We start from the raw sequence: 26,667 nt of genomic DNA, 5'->3' as shown, positions 1-26,667 counted from the left end.
ACACAGAGGTGGAAAAAATACTGATCCATTCATTGAACAAATGTTTATTAAACACCGATTATAATGGGCACTCTTCGGAGTGTTTGAGATACATCAGTAACAAAACGTACAAAACTTTCTGCCCTCAAGAACCTCATATTATAGCAGACAGAGGGAGATAATCTCTTTTCTGAGAAAGCTATAATTTATATAAATAATAAAGAGTTTGAAAGTAAGAAACATTCATTAGGCAAATGATTATAAAGTTTCCAACAAGGGGGCAGCAGATCTTTCGGTCCTGATAGCTCCATTCTTGAGCCAATTATGTGCTTAACTTAATACCTAGTGTACAAATGTGGCAAATAAAAATTTCCATCCTGGAATGGTAAAGGAGTAATCCTTCAAAACAGCAAAGAACTAAAATACCTAAGTGAAGTATGAATGATGACTTGCATATTTTAAAGAAAATGTGGGCAAATGACATCTGTGTGTTTTAACTGATTCCAAACTTAAAAGACAATGTCAGACAATATAGGAACCCAGCTCAGTTGCAAACCCTGGGACTTAATCTATATTGAAACTAAATATTCTATAAGCATGCAGTGAAGTGCAAAAAATAGCAATTGAAAAATGACATGATTAAATGGCACGACATGCAATCATTTGCTCTCAATTATATCAATGTATCTTCTTCATTTCTAGAAGTCAGGCAGAAATATTGTTTTTTAAATGCCTCTATTAAGTTGGTCACCAATAATAAAATAGATGAGAGTCCTAATAAGCTCATTTACATAACATACATCATATACTACAAAACTATTCTCTCCAAACAGTTTTGCTCATAGATTTGTCTCCTGGTTGTCATGAGTCTTTGCTACATTAGCAGATTTTAAAAGCATAATACTGCCGTCAGGACCATTTGTAGAAAAATGTTTATGAAACTTTTCTAGTTAACCCTTGGCAGGATCCTTATTGCTAATTATGGAAAAGGTATTGATATAATATCTTGGCTGTCACATTTTATTATGGTGATGGTAGAAGCAGAATCTAGGTCTGACATTTTGGAAATACCATCTAATTGCAAGTCAGAAACAGAGAATGACAGTTTTAAGAAGATTATAACTTCTTTCAAAAATAACAAACTGGCTTATTTAATATAAAAACTAGATTTAAAAAATAGTATTAAAGTCCCCGAATTGGTTTGCCAAGCACATCTCTATCGGTTCCTTAAAGAGAGTCTAGGATGTGTGCCAAAAGAGTTTTAAAATTGTACATAAGTCTATATTCTAACACTAAGTGATTTCTTATACCCATTTAAAATCAAAATATTTTCAGTGAATACTTTCATTTTAAAGAAAAAATCACCTCCCTCTGTTTGTTTAGGTAGCAGTGAGGTCCAAGGGTCATTCACCTTTACCTCCATGGCCTAATTAGCCTGACCTTTGACCTAGAAAAAAATCTTACTTTTCCTTGCAATCTAGTATCCTCACCAATTAAGTTGAATCATTAAGGACCGCCAGGACTATTCATTAATACTACAAATTCTTGAGACTCTTGGACAAATGGTGTCATCGAGAAAAAAGGTCATCATTCTTTCATAAACACTCACTTTTGTTTTAATTGTTGGTACCTTCATGTACTGAAAAAATATTAATTATACTTGGAAAGGAGTGTTTCTATTCCCCTTAGCTATTTTTGAGTGTGGACCAAAATATAATAACCATTCTAAAAATGCAGACCCTCACTGTGCTATTCCATGAAAGCTGTTGCTGTCCCCGTGCGGCATTCTTTAATTTCCCTGTGACTTTCCCCACACTAGGTTAAGTACTTTTAAATATGTTTGTTTTTAAGAATCAAGCTCAGTGGTCATGTGCTTAGTTCATATTCACATGTAATTAGTAATATGTTATATATTTCCTTTTCTAAATTAAAAACACTATTAAAATTCCAGACATACAAAACAATATGAAGATTAAGTTACTCCAAAGAAAACTGTAATAGCTTACAGATTGCTTGTATCATTACTAAAATGCTGGTATCTATTACAGAGTCTCCCTGGAATAAAGAATGCACTTTTGGCAATAATCTTTTAAAAACATGTCCATTATTGTTAAGATGCTAAACCAGCCTGCAGTTATAAAAAGGTACTTTTAGCAATAAAGGGGAAGGCTGCTGGATATAAATGCAACTTAGCCAATTCTACTACAGAATACCTTTCCTGAAAATCCTACAATCCCTCCTTTCATAAGCAGATAAGGCATTAATTGTCATTTATTTTTACATTATTATATTTTGAAATCTATTTACAATACCTACTGTGCTTTTTATCCTTCCTGATTCCGTGGGAATCATTTCAGAGTAATTCTGGGGACTGGCGGAAGGCGATTTTCCTCTCCAGGGTCCCTGGGAACCCCAGCCCTGAACGCATCTGTGCTTGTCATGGGTCTGCGCCTTCCCCGGCCAGGTCAAAGGCCCATCCGGTCAGGTGCACCCATGAGGCTAAATCTATGAGCGGATCGCAGCAAAGGCCACAGCAGGAGAATGGGAGACTGTGCGGGAGGAAAGCGGGAGAGCGCGGGAGCAAGCGTGGCCCAGGGGCCTCCCAGGAAAGCGCGACACGCCGCAGCCCGCGGGCTGTTAGAAGAGATCCCGGCTCGCCCCGCTCTGATGCGCGGCGTTTCTCCAGCTCTCTCACCCAGACACAGCTGGCTGTTCTTCACCCCTCTCTTCTAAAAACACCCTATTTTTCCAGACTTATGTCTGGCTAGCTTATTCTTTATTTCCTATGAAGCCGTTCCTGGAACTCGTCACAAAGCTCAGCGTGTTACTTCACGGGTAACAGGTAGGAACTGGTATTTTAGGGAAGTTCTCCTGTAATTCCAGAATCCTGCAGGTGGGAAATGAACGAATTCGAGAACTCCAGGGACACAGTTAAAATGCAGGAAGAGTTAGGCTGTGGGGAACACCGCCGCCCAAAAGGGAGGAAAATGGTACTGGGGGTTCGGAAAAGTTAATATTAGAAAGACCCCTCTGTTCATTCATTACTCCTCCCTCACCTTAGAAGCTGTGGTACAGACAGCTCTATAAACTTCATATTTCTGGTTTTATTTCCATAGCATGTAAAATAAATGGGACGGTTTCCTGTGAGTTTGGACCACTGGGAATTTGCATCTTAGCTTTCCCCCCTTGTGCTTGCGAAGCCCAGGGCAACTCAACTCTCTCCCACCAGCCTTCAGTATTCCCGGGCTGCAGCAATACTAACCACGCTCACGGGGTCCTTTAGAAGTTTAACTAATAAATAATGGCAAAACACTCTTCAACTATTATATCAGGCGGCAGGGAGATGCTGAATAAATATTAGCCAACTGGTAAATTGCTATAATGATTATTTAGCTCAAAGCAATATTCTGGACCCTTGTGAAAAGGAAATGTAATAGGAACTTCTTTCTTTAAAACACTCCCATAGCTAAAGCCAAGTGGAGGTCAATGAGAATATTTTGAGAACATTTTCTTGAATAAAGCTAAATTTCCTTTTAGAGGAATACATATACTTTTTTCTTCTGAGAAGAGGTATCACATCTTTCTCCCATCTGCTCCCCAAAAGAATACTGACTACATGGCGGGGGGTGGGGGTGGAGGGGGTAGTCCTCTCAGCCTCATTGAATATTTTGGTGGCAAGGCAGAATATAAGTCACCTGAGCATGAAGGTATTTTAGTTGAGAAGCAACTTAGATTGAGCAAAACCCCCCACAATTTAGTCTTCTGCTGGTTTGGCAGTAACTAGTTGTGTGATCTCAAGTAAATCATGTAACTTTTATATGCCTCCAATACCCCCAATGCTCCTTTAGTCTTTAGCATCTTCTAGCATAGGTTATTACATAACTTTATTCTTTTATGAGAGAGAAAGTATCATATGGTGGTCTGAGATGGACTTTTAAAAAGCAGTAAAATATAACCTTGAATATCTCTCAGTTGCAAGTGGATTCTCATCTCCTCTGATGAACTTCTAGGGGTAGTGAAATATTAATTTCATTTTGTCTTTATCATTTTAATTTATTTGCCTTTTCACTGACCTGAACTGAGGGCAACTGCTTCAATTGGACAAGTGTATTGTTGCAATCATTTGAGTGAATCAGCCTTACGTGGTCCCAAATTCTGCTCATGTCTTGGCCATGTTCTAACATCTTCAAAGTCGAATTCCAAATATACTTATAGTGAGAACCACATACCTAAGCAGAGCACACAGACTGAAAATTCAAGTTCTATTGTTGTTTTTGTAAAGCTCTGAAGTCTGTTGCACCAGTGTTTTATTGAAAGTTAGGATGGGCGTGGTTGAATAAACATCAATTGGTTCTCTTGCTGGTTGGTCTTGGCTAACAGATAAAGGAGCGAATGAGTCTTGAAACATCCCTCCAGCCCAGCCGGGCGTGGCTCAGCGGTTGAGCATCAACCTAGGATCCAGGAGATTGGGGTTCGATTCCCGGTCAGGGCACATGCTCAGGTTGAGGGCTCGATCTCCAATGACTCTCTCATCATTGATGTTTCTATCTCTCTCTCTCCCTCTACTTTCTTCTCTCTGAAATTAATAAAGATATATTTAAAAAAAAAAAAAAGAAACATCCCTCCAATTCCTAAAAATCATTTCTCCTGTCATGACTGGAGGGCAATAAAGAACATTTTGATAAAAGGTGGGGAGCGAGAGAGGAACCGGGTTACTGTCTATCCTGTGCTTCTCAAAGAAGCTTCTAACACCAGGCCTGTCAATCTATTTTTACACTTATCCTGATGACATTAAATTAAAAAAGAAAGAAAAATATCCTTGGGGAAGAGAATTTGATATTCTAAATGTACAGGGTATAAATTAGGATTTAATCAACAGTTTAGAGCATCAGTGAAATTAAGAGAGATAAGTTAGGCTATTTTTTTTTTCCAGATGGGAATAATGATTTGTGCTTCTGCCCCGTCTTAGAGAGGTTTGGGGGGATTAGAAGCTAATGTCTGTAAATCTCTTTAAGCCCCTCCGACGGAGGTGCAACATAAACACAAGGTGAAAAATGATAGCAAACTCTATACCGCGTTGAACTCCTGAGAGTAAAGACCTTGGAAATGAGAAGCTGTTGCAGAAAAGATGGTAAGTCTCTGAGTTTCAGTGCCAGAGGATCCTTGGTTTGTTATTATATGTGTTTTTAATACTGTTTAAAATAGCACTTCATAGTATGAATAAGCATCTCCACATTTCCTATTAATCACAAAGTCCCTTGTGATACTCATTTTTTTATTTCTATTCTTCCAATGAGATAAGCTTAATATCTCTTTTTACAGAGGGAAAATGGAGATGTGAAAATTGCAAAGGCATCAATGACAACTCACATGAAATCACAAGTATTACTGGACTTTGGCCTGGATTAGGATTCCGGGCTACCATCTGGCTCTGGCTCTGGCTCTGGCTCTGGCTCTGGCTCTGGCTCTGGCTCTGGCTCTGGCTCTGGCTCTGGCTCTGTCCTGGGCGAGTCATTTAATTTATGAGAGACCTGGTTTTCTCTTCTTTGGAATAGGAGGATGAGCTGGCTAAGATCTCAGGTCTCATCCCATGATGAAATTTTACAACCTGTTAAGCACTTCCTGAGCATCTAGTGACTAAGTCTTAGGCATTGCCTATGATACTATAAAGGGCACGCAAAACAAACACGACTTCAAGATGGCTCCTACTCTAAAATGTCTTATACTCTTAAAGCAATAACGAAATACTACCACCTACCTAGCAGAATGGCCAAAATTCAGAACACTGACAACAGCAAATGCTGGCAAGGACGTGGGAAAACAGAACCTCTCATTCATTGCTGGTGGGGGTGCAAAATGGTACCGGCACTTCGGAAGATAGTTTGTTAGTTTGTTATAAAATAAACATACTCTTACCATAAGATCCAGCAAACGTGCTCCTTGGTATTTACACCCAAAGAAGTTGAAAACTTATGTTCACACAAGAACCTACACATAAATGTTTACAGCAGTTTTACTCACAATTCCTCAAACTGGGAAGCAACCAAGCTGTCCTTCAGTAGGTGAATGGTTTAATAAACTATGCTACATCCAGACAATGGAATACTATTTAGTGTTAAAAAGAAATGAGCTATTGAGCCATGAAAGACATGAAGGAATCTTAAATGCATATTACTAAGTGAAAGAAGCCAATCTGAAAAGGCTAAATATTGTATGACCCCAACCATACAACATTCTAGAAAAGGCAAAACTATGGAGGTAAAAAGATCAGTGGTGGTGGTCAGGGGTTGGGGTGGGGGTGGGGGAAGAGGAATGAAGAGGCAGAGCACAGAGGATTTTTAGGGCAGTGAAAATACTCAGTATGAGGCCATAATGATGGATACATGCCGTTAAACATTTGTCTGAACCCATAGAATGTCCACACCAAGAATGAACCATAATATAAACTATGGACTTTTGCGACTATGATGTGCCAATGTAGGTTCATCAGTTGTAACAAATGTCCCACTCTGGTGGGGGATGTTGATGATGGGGGAGACTATGTATGTGTGGGAGTAGGGGGTGTGTGAGAAATTGCCGTCCCTTCTCCTCAACTGTGCTGTGAACCTAACACTGCTCTAAAACCTTGCCCTTCCCCACAAGAACCTGCCTCCCAGGGCCCCATGTGCTCCCACAGCACACTATCAAGCACTCTCCACATTCTGTTTCCCTTGCCTGTTGACTTGTCTATATCCCCTTTAGACTGTGTTCTCCTTGGGAGAGGACAATGGATGACTTACCACAGTATCCCCAGCGCCCAGCACAGCACTTGACATAGGTATTTGCTTAAGAGAATGGCATCGAATTGATTAAAAATATTTCTATCCACACTCCCTAAATAATTTTGAACTGGCTCCTCTTTTTAGGTACCAGAACCCCTCCATCCTTACACAAGTTCTATTACTTTCAATGCCTTTCATTGAAGATTTTCTTCCTTGAAAGGGGCCTGTGAGCCCTGCCTGGACCACTCGGTTGGTTAGAGCATCGTCCCTGTACACCAAGGTTGGGGGTTCAATAACCAGTCAGAGCACATGCGAGAATCAACTACAGAATGCATAAGTAAGTGGGACAAAAAACTGATGTTTCTCTCTCTCTTTCTCTCCCTTCCTCTCTCACTGTAAAATCAATTAAAGAATAAAAAAGATGGCTTCAATTACAAAAAAAGGAGAGGGGGTACCGTGAGCCAGTGCAGACAACAGCGCTCCGGGGGGGGGCTCCTGGTGGGAGTGCGGCTGAGGAAGGCCTCAGCCTCCTTCCTCTCCCTCACCCCACCAGCAGAGCAGTTTCCAAGTTCTGTCGTCTCTCACCCTGCAGTCTCTTAAATCCAGCTTTCTCTCTCCCACTGTAATTGCACTACTTCAAGCCCCCAGGATGTATCACCTAAATTAGAGTGAGCTGCCTCCCGATGGGGCTTTCTCCCTCCAAGCGGATGGAAACACAGCTCTCCAAGATCACTCTCCTGCTCTGGGACGCTGAGGATGCCCCTAAGGAATGAAAAACGCGTAGGCTTCTCGGCTTGCATTCAACTGCACCCGACATTAGACCTGTAGGTACCCCTATGCTTCTGTATCAATAGACAGTTCATTATCTCATGTATATGGTCTATACTTTCTCATCCCTGATTTATAATAAAACTAAATGAAATCTAAATTTTTCATTTAGTTTTTGTCTGGACCTGAAATATCTGTACAGGGAGCCCCTTATAAAATATCTCAGGCGACCTATCTCAACACCCAGTCCTTGAAAACAAAAACCCCCTCCTTAAAAATAAGCAGAGAGAGAAAACCAACACACATACTAACAGACATCGTAGTTCAAGAGAGGGCCCAACTGGTGGACTCAAAGCAAAATAGACTAATAGATCCCTTTGAAATAGATTTAATAAAAGAAAAAATTCAATCCATTTCTTGAAAATATGTGCAAGGATATTAGTGCATCCATGGGGCTGAGGTGGGCACTTTTGAAGACGGAACAAATTAAGACCAGTGAAGATTGCACAAAGATGAAAAGGACTTTTGTTGTATTAAAAATTGCAAGGAAAACAATAAGCTGCAAAATTAGGTACTGCAGAAACACAAAACCACCTTGAGAATCCTACCAGAAGTCCCCAGATAAACACCTGATAATAAGAAGTGATTTCTTTAAGTGAAGGGAAGATCCAGGGGACTTAATGTGCACAGAATAGGAGCTGCAAAAGGAGGGAACTAAACACACGGAGAATGGGCAATAGTCAAACAGTAGGCAAAACTTCCGATCTAAAGCAGGATTTAAATTTTCAAAATTAATTACAACTCACCAAGTTACCAGCCAAAGAAATGAAAAGAGACCAATACCTAGTCACATAAAAATGAAAAACAAAGTTGCCATGTGGGAACAAAAGTTTTCCTTTACGACTATAAATGCCAAAAGCAGTTTTGATGGCAAAAGATTATACTCCCCATACCAAAACTTTATATTCAGCCTCGTTATTGTTTATATGTAAAGTCAAGTAAACCATATCTCAGGAATGCAAGGGTTTGTGAAATATACTAGGAATGAAATTTTCCTAAAAAAATTATTAGAAGACATTCCAGTGGTAAATATAAGAATAATTATTTTTTTATTTTTAAAAAATATATCTTTATTGATTTCAGAGAGAGGAAAGGAGAGGAAGAGAGAGAGAGAGAGAGACAGAAACATCAATGATGAGAGAGTCACTGATCGAGCCCGCAACCCGGGCATGTGCCCTGACCGGGAATCGAACCCCGATCGCCTGGATCCTAGGTTGATGCTCAACCGCTGAGCCACGCCCGGCCAGGCAATAATTATTTTTTTAAAAAGAGAAAAACCATGGTAAAAAAAAAAACAGATGTTGAGCAACAGAATATTATAAAGAATTAATCCTGAATTATTTTTCATATTCTTTTAAAATATGCAAAGGTCAAAAGAAATTACTGAAAGTATGAGAAAAATGTAAATATACTAGTAAAATAATAGTAGTGAATAATTACATTCACGATATCAACAAAAATGCAGAAATTGAGTAGAGAATGCGGGAAAATTAAGTCATTTCTCATTTTAAAAGTGGCATCAATGAGAGGTTGATTTATTCTTGATATTGAAAGTAAATACTTTTTAAAAAGCTTTCCAATTTACTCGAGTAAAAATGAACAAAACAAGATGCTTTATAGAAAACCATTTAAACAGGCCCGCAGTGTAAGCTTTGTGCATTGCTCACACCCAGGCTAGTGCCTGCCACATGGGGGGGCACCTAAATATCTACTGAATGACTGAGTGACGGAATGTGGTGAGGTTGAAGTTCAGCAGCCTCAATCAAGAAAATTAATGTGCAGGCCCTCATTCATTGCCGGTGGGAATGTAAACGAGTACAGCCACCAAGGAAAACAGTATAAAGGCTCCTCAAAAAATTTAGAATAGAGTTACCATTTGACCCAGCAACCTTTCTCCCGGGTATCTACCTGAAAATTTTGAAAACATTTATTTGTAAAGACATATGCACCCCTATGTTCACTGCAGCATCATTCACAGCCAAGACATGAAAAAAAATTGAAGTGTCCTTCAGTGGACGACAGGGTAAAGATGTGGTCCATGTATACTATGGAATACTACTCAGCCATAAGAAAAGAGGAAAGACTGCCATTTGCAACATGGACGGATCTTGAGAGTATCATGCTAAGCAAGGTAAGTCACACAGAAAAAGTTAAAAACCATATGATTTCACTCATATGTAGGATGTAAAACTGAAACTCATAGACACAGACAACTGTATGGTGGTTACCAGAGAGAAGGGGTCAGGAGTAGTAAAGGGTAAAGGGGGACAAATATATGGTGATGGAAGATTATTTGACTTTGGGTGGTGGGCACACAATGCAATATGCAGATGATGTATCATAGAATCATGCACTTAAAATCTATATAATCTTATTAATCACTGTCACCCCAATAAATTTAATCTAAAAATATATATAAAAAATAAACGTGAATGAGCTTGATGTTCTTATTTTAAGATACAGACTTTCTAACTTGATTAAAACGTAATTTAAAAGAAATTCACTTAAAATAATATGCTAAACATTGATAACAGAACGACAGGCAAGGATATAGTAAGCCTTTACATACAGTGTGAAGGACCTCAAGGCACCTAAGAGATGAGAAAGGAAAAGTCTAGGCCTCTGATTTCATGGCCTCTGGTTAGTTCTGTTAGATTCAAATCCTCCATCTGTTCAACCTGGTTGTTAATTTTTACCCAAAATTTTCCATCTTCCATTTCTTACACACCTGTACATTTGCTTGTCACTACTGCACCAGCAATATATTGGTATATTTCTTCCTATTTTTAAATCAACCAAGTTATCAATGACTTATAAAATTATATAAATATATGTAGAGATGTATATTCATGTTACCTTTGCCATCATCCTCACTAAAATTCATAACTAAGCAGACGTTTTATTTTCCATTTTAGATCAGCATTTCTATTACAATTATAAAGATATTATAATGTTAGAAAGGAAATGGGTACAAAGAGATGGTTGGCTACCATGGTGACAAAGGCCATAGCATTGCAACTGTGGTTCAAAGGATTCCTTTGTCCTTCTGCAGCATCGTTTCCAATGAGGAAACGTGAAGCCTGGCGTACAGAACTGGCCGTATAACCAGAAGTTCTGTGCCAAACTGAAAATGTTGTTTAGAGGAATTAAATGGCATCTATAATTGAATACATTTACCGATGGACAAAGATGGCTATTACAGAATCACAGGATGCTAAAGTTGAAGGGAATCCTTTCAATCCAAAAACCTAAATTTGCAAATAAAAAAATATCAGGCAGAGAGAAATTATCTACCGAGATTACACAACTGAAAATCCTAGGTCATAATGCTGCCGACTAACAAAACCTAGCAAAAGCATCCAATAAATACCATCAACTGGTAAATTAGCGAAGAATAATGTGGCAGGAAAGCTACAGAAGGTGACTGAAAACTCAGAATGAACACTAAAAAAAATAAAATTTGTTTATCTCCTTAAATGAAGGTCTAATTGTCTAACTGTGTGTGTGTGTGTGTGTGTGCCTGTGTATACTAACCTGGGATAAATGTGAAGATACAAAAGGTCAGGGAAACAGAAGTGAGGAAGAAAATGGACTCTGTTCACCGTCTTGCTCAAAACTGCAAATTAAGTTAATGTGGAGACCACCCCTCTGATAATCTGGGATCTGGTTTTGCACCCCCTTTCTACAGGTAAGAGGCACACTTAGGAAGTGTATGACTAACTTCTTTTATTCTAGTCTTGAGAGGAAAACAATTCTCTCATGGTTTTACCTAGATGGTAATAGGTCAATTATCCAACTAACAGATAATTCAGTTCGTAGAGATCATACAGCTCATCTGAAGTAATTGGAACCTCATGGGTTTTCTTTATGTTTACCATTTATCTACTTAATTTTTCTGTTTACCTTGCTGTATTAAAAATAAATGCTTAAAAAGGAATAGGTTTATGCTACAGTAATTATAATGCTGATAGCTAATATATATAGAGTTCTTACTAGGCAGGCTGTATTTTAAGAGGTTTTTGTATATATTATCTAATTTAACATAACTGCTCTCTGAGGTGTGCTGTTATTATCTCCATTTTTAAGATGAGAAAACTGAAGCATTAAGGAAATCATGGGTTATAAATAGGTAAAGCCCGGATAAACCCGAGCATCTTGAAGCCACACGCTTATGCCTCTGCCCCGTGGCGGGTCAGATTCGCGGCTCTAATCCTACACTTACCTACGTGGACAACAGGAAGACACCTTTTCAATTCCGTCCTCCCAGTTTCTTCGTAACTTGAGTTTATTAACAGTAAAAACAACATTTAAGTAATGCTAACAAATCGGTTAAGAATAGAAACGCTTGCCCAGCTGGGCGTGGCTCAGCTGTTGACCATCGACCTAGGATCCAGGAGATTGGGGTTCGATTCCCGGTCAGGGCACATGCCCGGGTTGCGGGCTCGATCCCCAGTCAGGGGCGTGCAGGAGGCAGCTGATCAACGACTCTCTCATCATTGATATTTCTCCCTCTCCCCCTCCCCCTCCCCCTCCCTCTCCCTCTCCCTCTCTTCCCTCTCCCTCTCCCTCTCTTCCCTCTCCCTCTCCCTCTCCCTCTCCCTCTCCCCCCTCTCCCTCTCCCTCTCTTCCCTCTCCCTCTCCCTCTCCCTCTCCCCCCTCTCCCTCTCTTCCCTCTCCCTCTCTCTCTCCCTCTCCCTTCCTCTCTGAAATCAATAAAAAGATATATTTAAAAAAAAAAAAAAGAACAGAAACATTCATCAGTGGTCTCACAGTCTAAACGCAGTTGTCTGGTTTTCCGGGCAGGGTGGGTGAGATCTCTCCCTCATCTTTCCAGACCTTCCCTGAATCGGGTTTACCTGAGAGCAGTAATACAAACACACATGAAGGGAGCACATGGCTATATCTTTGCATCCTCAGCTCAGGGGCAGAATCCTTCACTGGATGGGAATCGTTCAGCATCTTATTCTAGTAAAAGGTGTGTTCAGAAAGAACTAGGCCTTTGTTGTTCCATTTTCTTTTACTTCAGAAGTCTGCACTGGGACTGCCTATAAAAATTTCTTGTGGGTCACCCCCACCCCCAGATGGTACTGTGAATAACATTTATTTAAATCTATCTTTGAATTTCAACCTTAACCCAGCCAATTATTTTTACAAGGCAGTTCTGGATTGTATCCAATTACTTAAATTACTTCCAAAGAAGTGTTAGGTGATGGGTTTTTTATATATGGCAGGGAAAAAATATCTGATAAACGTTGAATTCAGTATTTCCTTCTGATAAACATACGTGGTTAATATAATAGTGTTTTAAAAAATTTATGTAAGACATATAGAAAGTATAAAATCCTGTGTGACTTCTGTTGATTTTGAAAGCATTTTGCATACTTTTGCTGCAGCCCGATTGAATTACTATAATTCTTTGTTTGCAGCTTTGCCAACAGTGTCCTTACAAAGTTTGTAATGGCTCCGGGATGCAGCAGCAGGGATGATCAGGGGCTGGAAGAAACTACGGCCTCCTTTCTCAGATCTCAAAACTTCCAAAATGTTTTATCCTGTCTTTCAACCTAATCGCCTTAAAAATGTGGGGTTTGGGGGTACAGGAAGTGTGATTATTTATAGTGCCATTTGAGATTGATTATAGTGGACATGGGAAATTCCCTCAAAATGTTTTGGCTAGATTGGTCCTATTTTTGTTTCTGGAAATTACACACTTGGAAAATATTTATTAAAGCATAGGAACTGTATTCAGCTCTTTTATTTATCTCTTTATTTTGTAAAAGTACATTAGTGATGTTCCACGTTTCATAGTTAACTTGAAAACCTTTTAAAGACCCTACTCTAAAATTTGTCATTTCCAAGATTTAAAACACCAACTTGCTGACTTCCTCCAGCTGTAAAGAAGTCAGAAATGGGATGAGCAACAATAGAGTAAGCCACCAGTAACAGCAGCCCCCCTTATCTGCGAGGAATACATTCCAAGACCCCAGTGGACGTCTCGAACCCTATATATACTAGGTGTTTTCCTACACATAACTACCTATAAGTTTAATTGACAAATCAGGCACAGTAAGAGATTAACAACAATAACTAATAACGATATAGAACAACGAAAATAACATACCGTGATAAAGGCTATGTGAATGTGCTCTCTCTCAAAATAGCTTATTGCAATGTATTCACCTTTGTACAAAGGGCCTCTCTTTGGCGGGTCTCAATTGCCAGCATCACTGCTGCACTTTGAGGCTTTTATTAAGTAAACTAAGGGTTCCGAGCACTGCGACGCCCTGACAATCCATCTGATAGCCCAGACGCTACTAAGGGACTCACAGCTGGACAACGGGATGATTCCCGTCCCAGGCAGGAGAGAAGGATGGCACGAGATTTCATCCCGATGCTCAAAACAGCGCGTAATTTAAAATTTATGAATTGTTTAAAACTTAAGAATTTTCCATTTAATATTTTTGGCGAGTAATTGAAACTGCAGAAAGCAAACCATGGGTAAGGGAGGACTCCTGTAATGTGTTTTCCCTTTTCAGAAACAGCTCTCACCTAGAGACCCCTGAGTCTACAAAGCAGCGGCAGCTTCTGGAACAGATTCTCCAGGTGTGACTATTGACTCAGTCACTAACTGTATGGCCTTGAGTGACTTACTTCAATCTTCCCTGCCTCAGTTTCCTCATCTTTACAGAGATGATAACAAACCGCCTGCCTCAGGATGATGCTGAGGATTAAATAAGCAAATGCAGGTAAAATATTTTGAAACTGACTACATCTCCTGAACACTGTATAACTATGAGTTGTCATTGTTAAAATTATTAAAAGACCATTCTGTTCCTCCTAATGCAATCCTAGTATAGCCGCCTTTCCCTAAAGGAAACGCAGACAGTAACCACTCTCGTGTTTATGATAATTTTTGTAATCTGGAGCAGGGTCAGGAAACTAAGTCTACTTAATCAATCCTGCCCACTGCTTGCTTTTGTAAATAATTTTGTAAATTTGTTTTATTAAACATACTGTATTTACTCATTTACATATCATCTGTGCTTTTCCACTACAACAGCAGAGTTGAGTAATTGCAACAGAGGCTTTATTACCTGACCTTTTACAGATATGTTTGCCAGCACTTGGTTTAGAGTAAAGCCAGGTTTCAATGTTTATTTTTGAAGGGTCAGTGAATGACGGGATGGGAGAATGTTGGAATTTGAACCCAAAGGCCATTGCTTTTGCTGTTTCTGCTGCTGGTGTCTGTGTGGATTCAAACAAGTCACACTTATTTTCCACATCTCAAGTTCTTCATTCATAAAAATAAATAAAAATACACATAAGAAGGGCTCACAATGTTCAATTTACATGATTTGTGTAAGGTTTAACATACATAAAAGTTCTTGGTCAAATTTAAATTTCTAAGCAAATTTGGGGCATTAATCATTGATGAGGTCACCAAATCTACTCCTCTCATTCACCCTCCTGATGAGAGGGCTTCTTGGTGGGTCTCACCCTGTCCTTCCCAGGCTGCTGTGGGCCCCGTCCAGGGCTTCCACCTCCTTTAGCTGCTAATAGATCATTTCTCCCAATTTGAGTCTTTAAAATAATGAATTTGGTTATGAGATGCAAGGAACATAAGATTAAGTAATTATTTTCTTTTCTCTTTTACAAGTCATGGTTAAAAAGTAGTGCTTTCCAGCCAATGGCATTGAAGCCGCACACACAGCTCCACTTGGCCCTTCACCAGCCGCCTCATTCCATCTCCCACGTGCTCTCCGCATTTTGGGTCATGGTGTGGTCACTCCTTGACAATTTTGCATTTTTGTCCCAGGGCTCTTAGGTTCCCACCTTCATGTCTCTCCTGGTGCTGGACTTTGACTTTTTCTCTCTTAGGTAGACTTTTGCCTTGTGTCTAATTCCACATTTATCACACTCACTGCCTTAAAGAAAAATAATACATCCCACAATTGCTTTTTCTCTTTGTCTGAAAACTTAAGATCCAGATCCTTTCTCTCATCCCAAACCAAGCTCTGAGAAGGAAACACTGTCTACAAAGGACGGGCTTTCCTGTTTATATGCAGCCCTGCACCCCCCCCTCCAGCTCTCCTGGGCAGTGCACTATGGCTTATCTATCATTACTCTGGGAGTTATATAAAGGAATTGATTCTGTTAAAAGCCTGAGATTTTAGAGAACAGAGAATCATAAAGCTAAACCCTGCAGATAAAGCCTGTGTCCTGTGTGACCTATGATGGTAGGAACATTTGAGAACCCTCAAGAAGGGGGGGCATGGCAAACATTTCCCAGAGGTAAAAGTTATTTAATAACTCTCCTACCTGAGCGGCTTTGTCATACAGAAAGGCAGGGGGTATCTGTTCTTTGAATCTGTAGTAAGTAAAAAGTTCTTATTCTACGTATGCTTACCAATTACGATTTTGACGGGTTATAAACATTACATTATTATTGTATTACAAACATTTGGTTTCATTCTTGCAATGAATGTAGTAACATACAGTATACTTGATTAATCATACACTAAGCGTTAAAGAGTAAACAGCTCAGAAATATTTAGAGTTCTGCGTAGGAAAGACATTTATTCCAACAGACATGCAGAAAGCTGTCTTTAAAAGAAGTGTTATCATGTTAGATCCACTTAGCTTATCAGATCAAATTCCTCAAGGTCAACATTTTAGAAGGGACTAGAGTTTCTGGCCATAAACAAAAATTTTCAGAGCTCTAATCTCAAAGAAAGATGGAAAAGTTTAAATTTAGAAAAGTGACACATGGCAAGGAAATTTACACTGATATAGTACAAAACTGTAAAGTAAAATACAAATCTTTTCAACTCCCAAGATCTTCAGTAGCTAAACCTATTTACAATTCTGGCTAAATTGCTGAAGACTGACTGATAAACCTACCAGAAACAATGACATTTAGTTTTGTCCTGCTCTTCTCTTTGAGTCACCCCGCATGGAAGGGCATTCAGTAAATATCAGTAAATATCAATTTTGCATAGTAGTTCAGAAAATGGGCTTTAGAGTCAGACAGCCCTAGATTTAAAACCTAGTTCTGTCACTCACTGGAAGTAACCTTGGACATACAAAAAACTTAACCTCCATGTGCCTCTTTCCATATCTGCAAAATCAGGATCCTAATTCCTACTTCAGAGGTTGCTATTAGCCTTAGATGAGAGACATGTATATACTCACAATGGAATATTATACAATTGTCAAAATAAATGAATTACAGCCATACTCAGTAACATGAATAAATATTGGCAATATAATATTAAGTTAAAAAGTCCTAAAAATAACAGCATGATATCTTTCAATAAAGTTAAAAATAACTAAAATTAAAATACCACTTCCTATCAAAAGAAAGCAAGTTAAAAAAAGCATATGGGGCTATGGAGCATGACTACCTTAGGTGAGAAAACCAGAGGATGGAACAGGGCTGAGGAAACCATGTGTTGAGGGGCACATTGCTGTTACAGGCAGTTAGACATGAGCAGAGCAAGGCCGATGGCCAAGTACAGAAAGTCACCAGGGTGGAAAGCCCTGAGTGCCTAGCAAGGGGCAAAACTGGGAAAACAAGAACCTCATGCCCAGGGAACCTTTCCTCCCCTAGCATATCGCAGGTCATGAGGTTTAGATGCCCTGGCCTTTTCTTCCCTAAAGATAACATCTAGGCCTCAGTTGTATTTCAGCTCCAGGCCCAGAAAAGCAGCAAAACCAGGCAAATGACTCTGTGGCTCCCTGACGACCAGCTGCTTTGTGACCCTGAAAGACGGCACCTGGAAAGCTGATGAATATTCTATTGAGGCCCTCCCCTGAGACCTGCCCTAAGATTCCCACCTCAAGAGAAAGGTAAATGCCTCAACACAAAGGACCCACCTGGTGCTCCCCTTCTCCTTCACCCACAGGCACGTATCCCCTATCTGTAAGGGACCCCGTGAGACTTGCAACCAGAGAGCAGTGGGCAGCAGCAGCTCGTCCTGAGCTAACCCCCTGAACCTGTCCCCAAGGCCCCCTTTTCTCCGATTTCCTAGTGAGTCAAAGCAGCCCAGCCGACGCTCTCCTGTTGCTTCTTCTAGGCCCTTTCTAAGTGTGTTTTTACTGCAGCCAATAAATTCTTGCTCGCTTTGCTGCACTTTGTCTCTTGATTGAAATCTTTCCTTCAAGAAGACAAGAATCAAGGTCTCTTCACCTTGCTGGTAACATTACCATTAAGATCTGACCTTTTGTTTGGGGTAGGAAAGTCTCTGAATTTATTACATTATTTTAAAAATAGCTAAATGAGTAAGAGCGGGGTATAAGAGCAGTTAGTTTAATAAATAGTGACACTAAAAACATAAAAATGCTCTAAGGAAAAATATCTTTGAAGAAAAGTAAAATAGCAAAAAATATGTGATACTCTCTGGTACTTTTGAAATTAAAATTCTATGATTATTTTCAGGCACTAAGAAGCACATGGTAAATAATGAATTAGGTGTAGTGAATATTCTCCTTAAGGCTAGAAAGTGTTAGCAAACAAAGGACTCTTAGGAACTATCTAATGATCTGGAAATCTAGAGAGGCTTCCCTCTGTCTCTCTTTCTGTCTCTTACACTCTTTTACGTTTCTTACTAGGTCCTAGCTGAGAATGATGTTGATGATACTACGCAAAGATAGAGCATAAAGCTAATGTCCTTTGGAAGCATCAGCAAAATTAATGCAGAACTGTTCATGTTTTCATTTATAATAATAGCAAATGTAAAAAAAAAAGTTGTTTTCAAATACGTATGATTGAGATATGTGGGTAGGAAGGTAAGTACATAGATATCTATAGTAACAAACTTCCTGCTATTGTTTCCAATTATTATGTAGCATCTTTGGGTTTATGTTAAGATAGTTCTATCCCGTATAAATGCACCATTACAAAAAGTAGAAATAATAATTTACATATGTAAACTCATTAGCATGTGAGATAAATACTAGCAGCATCCCATTTTATGGTTGAAGAAACTGAGGCACCAAGGGATCATACAAGAAACATGACCAAGGTTATACAACTGGCTGGGCCATTAACCAGTTCACTAAAGCTGCAATATACTATAGATACTATAGAGTTCCCTCTGGCCTACTAATGACCAGGATGCTTTAGAAGGTACACGTTACTAAATTCATATAACACAGAGGGAACTATCTGAAGATTCCATCTCCCTGCCACAGGGATTAGGATGAGACAAACAGAGATGAAATAACAAATCATCTGGATATTAGATTTTTGACAGTAAAACCCATTTGCCTTGGCAAGAGGCTTTCTTTTAACCTCCAGTTTGGTCATGTCAATTCAATGGCAGAACAGAGGTCTTCAACCTAAGTAATTTGCAGGTGTATAATGCAGACAGTTTATTGGGAGGGATTGTGGTCTTACCTTTGAGGGTATATGCCTGTGAGCCCTGTGATCCTGCCTATATGGCAGAGCGTGTGAGCCACATGTGATTATGACTAAATTCCCTGATAGATTGCTAGAAGATTGCAGGGCAGAAGGTGTGAAGTCAATAAAACCTGGTCCTAGGAGGCCTCGAGAAGGAACAGGTCCCTAGAGATTCTTTCCTTCTTGGTTTCAACCTTTCTCCTCTTTAAGACCTTCCATGCCAGAAGGTTTCTTGCTACTGAGTTTATATTCTACAACTCCAAAGCCTCGGGCTGACACCAGTCAGAGCCCAGACAATCACTGCCTTTATGAGAGGGTTCAAGCGGCACAGGCCAGCCTGGGCAGTAAGAGAAAACATCTAAATTTTAAACTGTGTTTGAACAGATATTGTGTAGACCATGGAAACAAACGGGGAAATGCTCGTCTTCATGGACATACAAGGAACACACAGCTGTATCGCTGCTAGCATTTGTCTACAATGGAATATGCCTAGAATGTAGGAACCTCTTTTTCTTTATTTCTCCCCTCCATGAATAGTTGATTCTTTCATATGTAAAAATTATGTTTCCTTTTGTTAGCATTAATGGTCTTCAGTAACATCACATGCTTTTATCATATCAATGTATGAAAGTATTTTTAGCCACATTATTTATAGAACATTTAGGTCTGCCTTTCAAAGTCGTCATCTTTAGGGTTTGCTCGTCTGCTTTTAATTTGTCAAAGCTCTCCCTCCACAGGCCCTGCACAAAACACACAAGCAGCTGAGATCTCCCCCATCCAATGTGTATTTGATACGCTAAACGTTCATCTTTATACACACGCAGGCGTTGGCATATAAGAAATGTGGAGGGCGTCTATAAATTCAAGGAAACATTTAAGTGCACAGTGATACATGGATACATGGGTATAATACTTTATGTACTTGATAAATATTTCATCCCTACCATAAAGAAAGCTTTTTATCAACTTTGATTGTATTTTTATTACCTTAAAGTATTGGAGTTGTTTCTCAGCATTCATTGTTCCTTCCTTTTCTTGTCTCAGGCAGGAATTGAAGATGAAAAGCTCTGTATCTCTCAGCCACCCTTTCAGCTCTTTGATCCTGACCTCCAGCTGCCTCACCAGGCTTCCGCTTTCAGGAGAGAGCAGGTCCCGCGGCCCCGGCCCACTGGGCCCTGCCATTGTGTCCCGGATCTTCTCTCCTAGGGTTTTCTAATGCATCAAATTGAAAGCAAACACAAACACAGAAAACACCAACAAAAGCAAAAACAAAGATTAGCTTAGGTACCAGAAACGTATCACAACTTGGCTGGTGACAAGAACCCCTGGAAGGTGTCCAGCCACACCTGCCACCTCAGGACTACCATTCACTTCAGAGAAGCTCCTTGTTCCCTTCAGGATTTGAATCCTTGTGCACTGTGTGTTGTTCTGACTACCGCTAGGCTTAAGGAGACCTCATCCACTTCCAGTTTCTTTTAACGGAAAGGAGATTTGACCCAGAAGTTCACCATGGTCACTGATAAAAATTCATTTGAATTCTCGTGATAGTTTATAGTAAAAAATTCTCTGCATAAAATTTTCAGGAGATAGAAGTCGTGAGTTTAATCAATACACTAAAGAGGCCAAGAGAAGACTGTGCACGAAGAATGAAATTCCTTTTTTGTTTACTACTATTTGCCAAACCATATGACTGAGGACTGTGAAGAAGGGGTAGACTCCTTGGTGCTGTTGTTCATTTTACCTGACTTAGAAAATGTTCAGCCCCACAATTCTTCCCGCTTTGCATTTGTGGATGCCAGACTTTCCAATATGTGGGTTAAAATAAGTCCCATCCACTATGCTAGACGCCTTCTTAGATTAACTACTGTGTCATGAAGGTGTAGTCTAGTCGGGGAGGGCTTTTTTATTGTTGTTGTGGAAAACACTCTCTTTGGAGAATCAGTAGGAGTTAATCTATAATGATGAATTAAACCTAAAAAATAAGCTTTTAGATTACAAATAAAATTAAGTCAACAAACATTCATCTGCTGTGTAGTGTTCTGTAAATAGCATCTTTAGGAGATCGTAACAGAAAAACAGCCTTTCTTGCCAACACCCTTATATTTTCATGGTGCAAATATTGATAATTTGAAGACCCTCAGTGGAATCCAGATTTAGCTATTGTTTTTATGCTGTAACAAAAGTAGCAGCAGGAGGTGAAATCAATGCCCTTGGAGGGTAGGGTCACAAAAAAGAATTTATTGCCACTTTTTTGTTCTGGAACAGTTTGCAATCATAAATTCTTCATAAACAGAATACTTCAGAGAATGGTCCGTCTTCATAAATATACGACAGAGGACATCAATTTCATTTAATTCACAATTTGTGTCAGCACAGCAGATGCCAATGCCTGCCTTGATAGGGTTGTTTAATATGCAATTGAGACAGAGTAATATGCAGCACAGGGGACAAAATTTCACAGATTAAACTATACGCACCACTGACATTTCATTCTAATGTATTTCCATTCCACACTGTTCACCTTAGATGAAAGTAATATTAAAAACCATATCCCTCTATTTTACTATTGTTAGAAGTTAAAATCCTTGTCTTTAAATTTTTTTTCATGCCAATTAAAATGTAATCATGCCAATTAAAGCGGCAGGCCTGGCGGTGTTAGTGTGGCCCAGGCTCTGTTCAAATCTCCCCTCCACCTTTCTCTCTCCCTAAATCATTACACAACTCTGCGTATTGTATTCAAATGATATTTTTGTCAAAATGGCAACCATTTTTAAGGTGTCTGATGCATAAAGGATAACTAAATATTCTGTTTTGTTAATGTTATGTTGATTTAGATTTTTTGTTGAGAAAGCAATATACATGACATACTTTAAACAGTTTTCAAAAAAAGATTACTGTTAGTTATTTATCAAATTAGAAACAGATTTAGCTCTATTTCTATATAAACAGACTGCCGCTTTATTATCGGGCACCTAAAGTTGCTGTTCTCATTTGGTAAACAACTTTTAAAATGTCATATACTAACCACATTTCTTCTGTATGAGATCAGTGAATTCTGTAGAATTTAGTGGGTTCTGATTCAAATCACCACATTGCAATGTGAAAGACATTAATTGCTATTAAAAAGTGATGTAACAATAGGTCAGAGTAAAAACTTTTAACGTTTTAAGTTACTTTGCACAGCCGCAGAGTGTGGTGAATTCAGATGAGAAAGCAAGGATTAAACTCGCAGCTTTTTAATCACCTAGATTAAGCACGGCAGAAACTGAGCACTGGCTCTTCTCCAAGTCATCAAGGTACACGAGAGCTTTTTACTCAAAATATTTTTGGAGTATTATTTCTTTAAAAATTAAAAAAAAGGCAGGAAATGGAAGGCATGCAAAATGAGGCTCCATAACTGACACCACCCATACTTAGCTATTATAATTAATCATTTAAGTAATTGACAAATTTAGCTTACCCTTGATTTGAAGTGAAGGCAATTTAGGAGAGAAGTTGATGAGAAAATACAGTTTAACCTCTCTCTCTCAGCTGTCTTCCAACAAAAGGACAGCACTGTCTCCTGCACAGTGCCATCCTGGTCTCTGGGTAACAGAATCTCTATATTGCCTTTTAGCCAGATTCTTGCATCTCAGTCTTTGGCTGAGACCCAACCCATCATTGCGTGAAATGAATTACATGAAACTTTTTTTTTTTTTTGGCTTTTGTTAAAAGTGAGCTGGAAATTGAGGCACAAAACAGAGACCAATTTAATTCTGCAATTCAGATTTGGGTCAGATTTGCATCTTTGTTTTGGTGGCTTTAGTGCAACTTGAAGGCTGTCGCAACAACTCCACTTTTCATCAGAAGTGTCCACTAAATAGTTAAACAGTGATGTCTCTAACATGTACCTTCAGAATAAATTCTATTAACGTTCATTCAAGCATGACAGGCAGTGTATATCAGATATACTGTATTATAGTTGACTTGGTGCATGCCCATAATACATGGCATATTTTACTTACTTTTTTATGTATTAAAGAACTGAAATTATTAAAATCTGAGAGAAGACAAGCTGAGAGGTAAAAAAAAAAAAATCAACAGAAGAGGAAAAGCAGTGTTTTTCACCCTTAATAGCATGAATAGCTTGTTTGAAGTGTAGGTAGTGAATTGAAAGAGAGAGATATTTGTGCCTCAAATTAGAAATCAGACAGATAGAGTACTTCACTACACAAAAAATGTACACATAACCTACAAGCAGTAATAAAAATGCAAATACCCCAAGCAGTTCCCATTTTTCATTAATTGAATCCACTTTTTCAAGGAGATCATTTGGTAGTAAAACGCCACCTTTCTTCAAAGCCTCCACCTTACTCAGCAGCTCTGTCTTTTTCAGGTCCCTGATGGACATTTCCACATTGTATCGCTAAAACAAGAAGAGAGAAAGGTACATCATTAGGGAGAGAGGTGTTCTTAGAAAATCTTTGAGCACAGCGTTAGTGATGCCCATGGGTGTTCAAAGTTTTTGTTTCCAATAATATTTATGAGGTGACTAAACCTAAGTAACTTGAGTAGTGAAGGAATATTGCTGAAGATAGTTAAAAATAGATATGTTACTCACACATACACGAACATCCAAGGCATTCCATTTAGTTGACTAAGATTTATGTCTTTTTAAACTAAAGTTCACACACACACATTGGATCTTTGATTTAAAATATTCCAAATGGGAAAACACATGGTCTAAGGGGAGTTAATATTCAGTTAATTTTGGTCAACATTTGGCTCCAGAGTGCTGCCCATCTGTCATCTCTGCCCCCAAAGGTACAAATAAAATGATCCCTAAAGACTGTGTGACTTCCTCCTTAACCTGTAAGTTCTCTGAATTCTCAGTTAAGATCTTTTTTTTCACTTTTTTTTTACTTAAAAACTCTGTGTGGGCTTGGAGAAGAGCTACATATAGAGAGGAAAAGGAAAACCAGTGATTTAAGAGTGTTTACAAATCTATGCTTCCTTACTAAATACTGTAAAATGTTCTCAAACATCACAGTGGGCTACAGAACCCTCTCCCCCAACACACACTGTATTGCACAACACTGCCAAGTAAGTCTCTCCTGAAAAATGTTTGCTACAGGTAATGTAGATGCTGCTTAATATGACAGTTACTATGGTGATTCTCTTCAAATAACTATTTGGATAACTTCACAGTGAGAAAGTCCTATATCATGAACAGTTATAAATTACTGTGGCTGTAGCTGTTACATGTATGCATAAAAACATCTCTAAGAAGAAAAACTAGGTTCTGATTAAAATATTAAATATATTTTACAATTTTAGCACATATCCAAAATATAACGGTAATCCCAAATTTCTTTCATCAAGGCGTAAAGGTTCGGTCCCTGAGGTCCCTGACAGTAAGGCTCCATCGCCCTAACTGAGCTAAGCTGAGCACTTTATCAGATCTAATGAGAAAAGCTTTTGTCTAAGCAAAGTAGCAAATCAGCAAGTTCCAAACGTGCCCAAGCACTTGGGTGATTTTACTTACCTTAAAAACATGGTATTATGTAAGATCCCAAATTAAATACAATTGGAAACGGCTTAAAGAAAAAGAAGGTGTGAAATCCCTGTTCCGGTTAATAGATCCTCAGCCTTTGTGAGCAAATGTTGGCATACTTTCAGTTTCATATTTTAATCTTTCATTTGCCCTAAACATGCACATTATTTGTATTATGTAAACTTCTCCAAATGTTAGTCATTTGTGGATCACAGAACAAAATATTTTAAATAAGGTGATTGAAAGCATTTCATAGTATTAACGAATGCTGATCAGGGTGTCAGAGTATCCAAAATTACATGAATATGCGTGATGAACAAATTAAGGGTTGCTTTAGAGCGCTTCCAGAATTTGGCCTGTGGTACATGGGAAACTCTGATTGCGCTTTCTAAGGGCAGACAGTTACCAGGACCACGTTACACCAACACTTAGAAAACACAACGTCCACTCGAGGATTCTGGACCCAACATTCAACAAGTATTCTAGAAGCCTACACGGTGCTGCATTTGTCAGAGTAACGACTGGAGGAGAGGGCAATCTGCTTTCTGTAATCAGATCCCATCTGAAGATGATGTTGCTGACACAGATTTACATAATTTCCTTGATAAGACTTCTTCGACAGAATACTGGGGGAACGAGCGTTTCAGGCAGGCAGAAGAATCCTATTCAGATCTCTAACTTATGCCGCCCGCGTGCGCTGACTGACAGAGGGAGTCCTCCGGCTGTGCCACCTGGAAGCAGCCTGGACCAGTTAGCACTTTCACTATGACAAGCTCATCCCCTCCTTCTTATCCCAACTTCCAACGGCTCCTACACAGCAGATCAATCAAGAAAGAGAACAGTTTAGATGTGTCCCATAAACATGACAGTCTTGTAATAATAAAAATACAGAAAGCAATTAATTTCATTTTAGACATAAAATAATTTTCTCTGCGAAACGTGGTACAAGTAGTCACTGCAACAGCTATTATAAAAGGTTATTACATTGAAAAAAACGTGTCTTATGCATGCTCTCTGTCTTTGTCACCATGTAACCCACTGTATAAACAGCTTGATGGAAGATGTGATTGATGGGCAATGCCTTCAAACTATAAGAGCTGGAGAATCCAGCTAATTGTTAGATGTATCCGAGCACGTGCATGAAAGGTACTAGGATGTCATACACTTTAAGGTGAAAATATTTAATATTTGAAGCACTCGAAAAGTTGAATCAGATAGGATTTAGGTCCTGTATATGTAATAATGCCAGAAGGGTTAATTTTTGTTGATACTGGTATGACTTTGCTTTTCCCTGTCCATCTTTTTAGAAGCATTAGACAGGGAGAATCGACCACCAGCTCTCTCAGTTCTTGGTCATCCTATCAAGGAGGGCTACTTTTATCCCGAGGTGAGAAGATAATTTAATCTTCATATTAATTTCACCCACAGCAGTAAGTGAGCTGAGGCTGCCCCACTGAGTCCTGTAGTCTGTGGGTGTTACGAAATACACTCCTCTTCAATAGCCAAAATTGAGAGTAGAAAAGGTAAAGTCAGATGGCTTTTCTTGAGTGCTAAGGCAAATAAGCAGCCAGTATTTAATTTCCCCACAGCCCCTGCGGTGGAGTGTCTAGTCAAAAATAAAATATACTCTATTGAAAGGGCATATTTACAGTATTAAGTGTGTTTGCTTGGCCAATACAATTTTGACTAATGATGCCTCCTAATAGATATGTGAGCGATCTAAATTAAAGACACAGGCATTCCTATTCTAAATGCTACTCTTGTGTGTATATAGCATATATAAAGAAAACTTCAAAAAAAAAAAAAAAACAGTTAAAAATAACCACAAACACTAGCCCACTGTTTTAACTAAGTATTAAAGAAGTTTTTAGAAAATTCTTCCTCGGTACTTACTTTTTAAAACACAAATGCCAAAACTGAATTATAAAACAAAGCCAGCAAAAACAGGGATTTCTGAAGTAAATATAATTAGAAATGCATGAAGACTTGATTGAGATAACTTTTTTGACAGTTATGCTAAAGGCTTTTTTTTTCCCCTCCTAAAACCTTTTTTTTTTTTTTTTTTTTTTGTTAAAAATCACACCGAAAATTCTGCCCAAATGGAGACTGGAACAATGCCTTGAAACAGTGTTAATTGTCACCATGGAAACCAGAAGAATAAGCCATTT

At 38.9% G+C, this 26,667-nt stretch overlaps 1 protein-coding gene across 1 annotated transcript in view; it reads right to left on the bottom strand.

The window, feature by feature from the left end:
* Nucleotides 1-26,667, bottom strand: part of AKAP6 (A-kinase anchoring protein 6) — a 518,419-nt gene that overhangs the window by 52,762 nt on the left and 438,990 nt on the right. The window contains exons 11-12 of the mRNA XM_016209490.2: nt 23,225-23,371; nt 19,954-20,178 (exon numbers count right to left, since the gene is read on the bottom strand). Coding sequence (XP_016064976.2) covers nt 19,954-20,178; nt 23,225-23,371 — 372 coding nt within the window. The remainder of the gene's footprint in view (nt 1-19,953; nt 20,179-23,224; nt 23,372-26,667) is intronic.

The sequence above is a fragment of the Miniopterus natalensis genome, chromosome 1, assembly GCF_054644295.1.
Source record: "Miniopterus natalensis isolate mMinNat1 chromosome 1, mMinNat1.hap1, whole genome shotgun sequence".
Classification (NCBI taxonomy): Eukaryota; Metazoa; Chordata; class Mammalia; order Chiroptera; family Miniopteridae; genus Miniopterus; species Miniopterus natalensis.
This window is presented reverse-complemented; position numbering and strand designations above follow the sequence as displayed.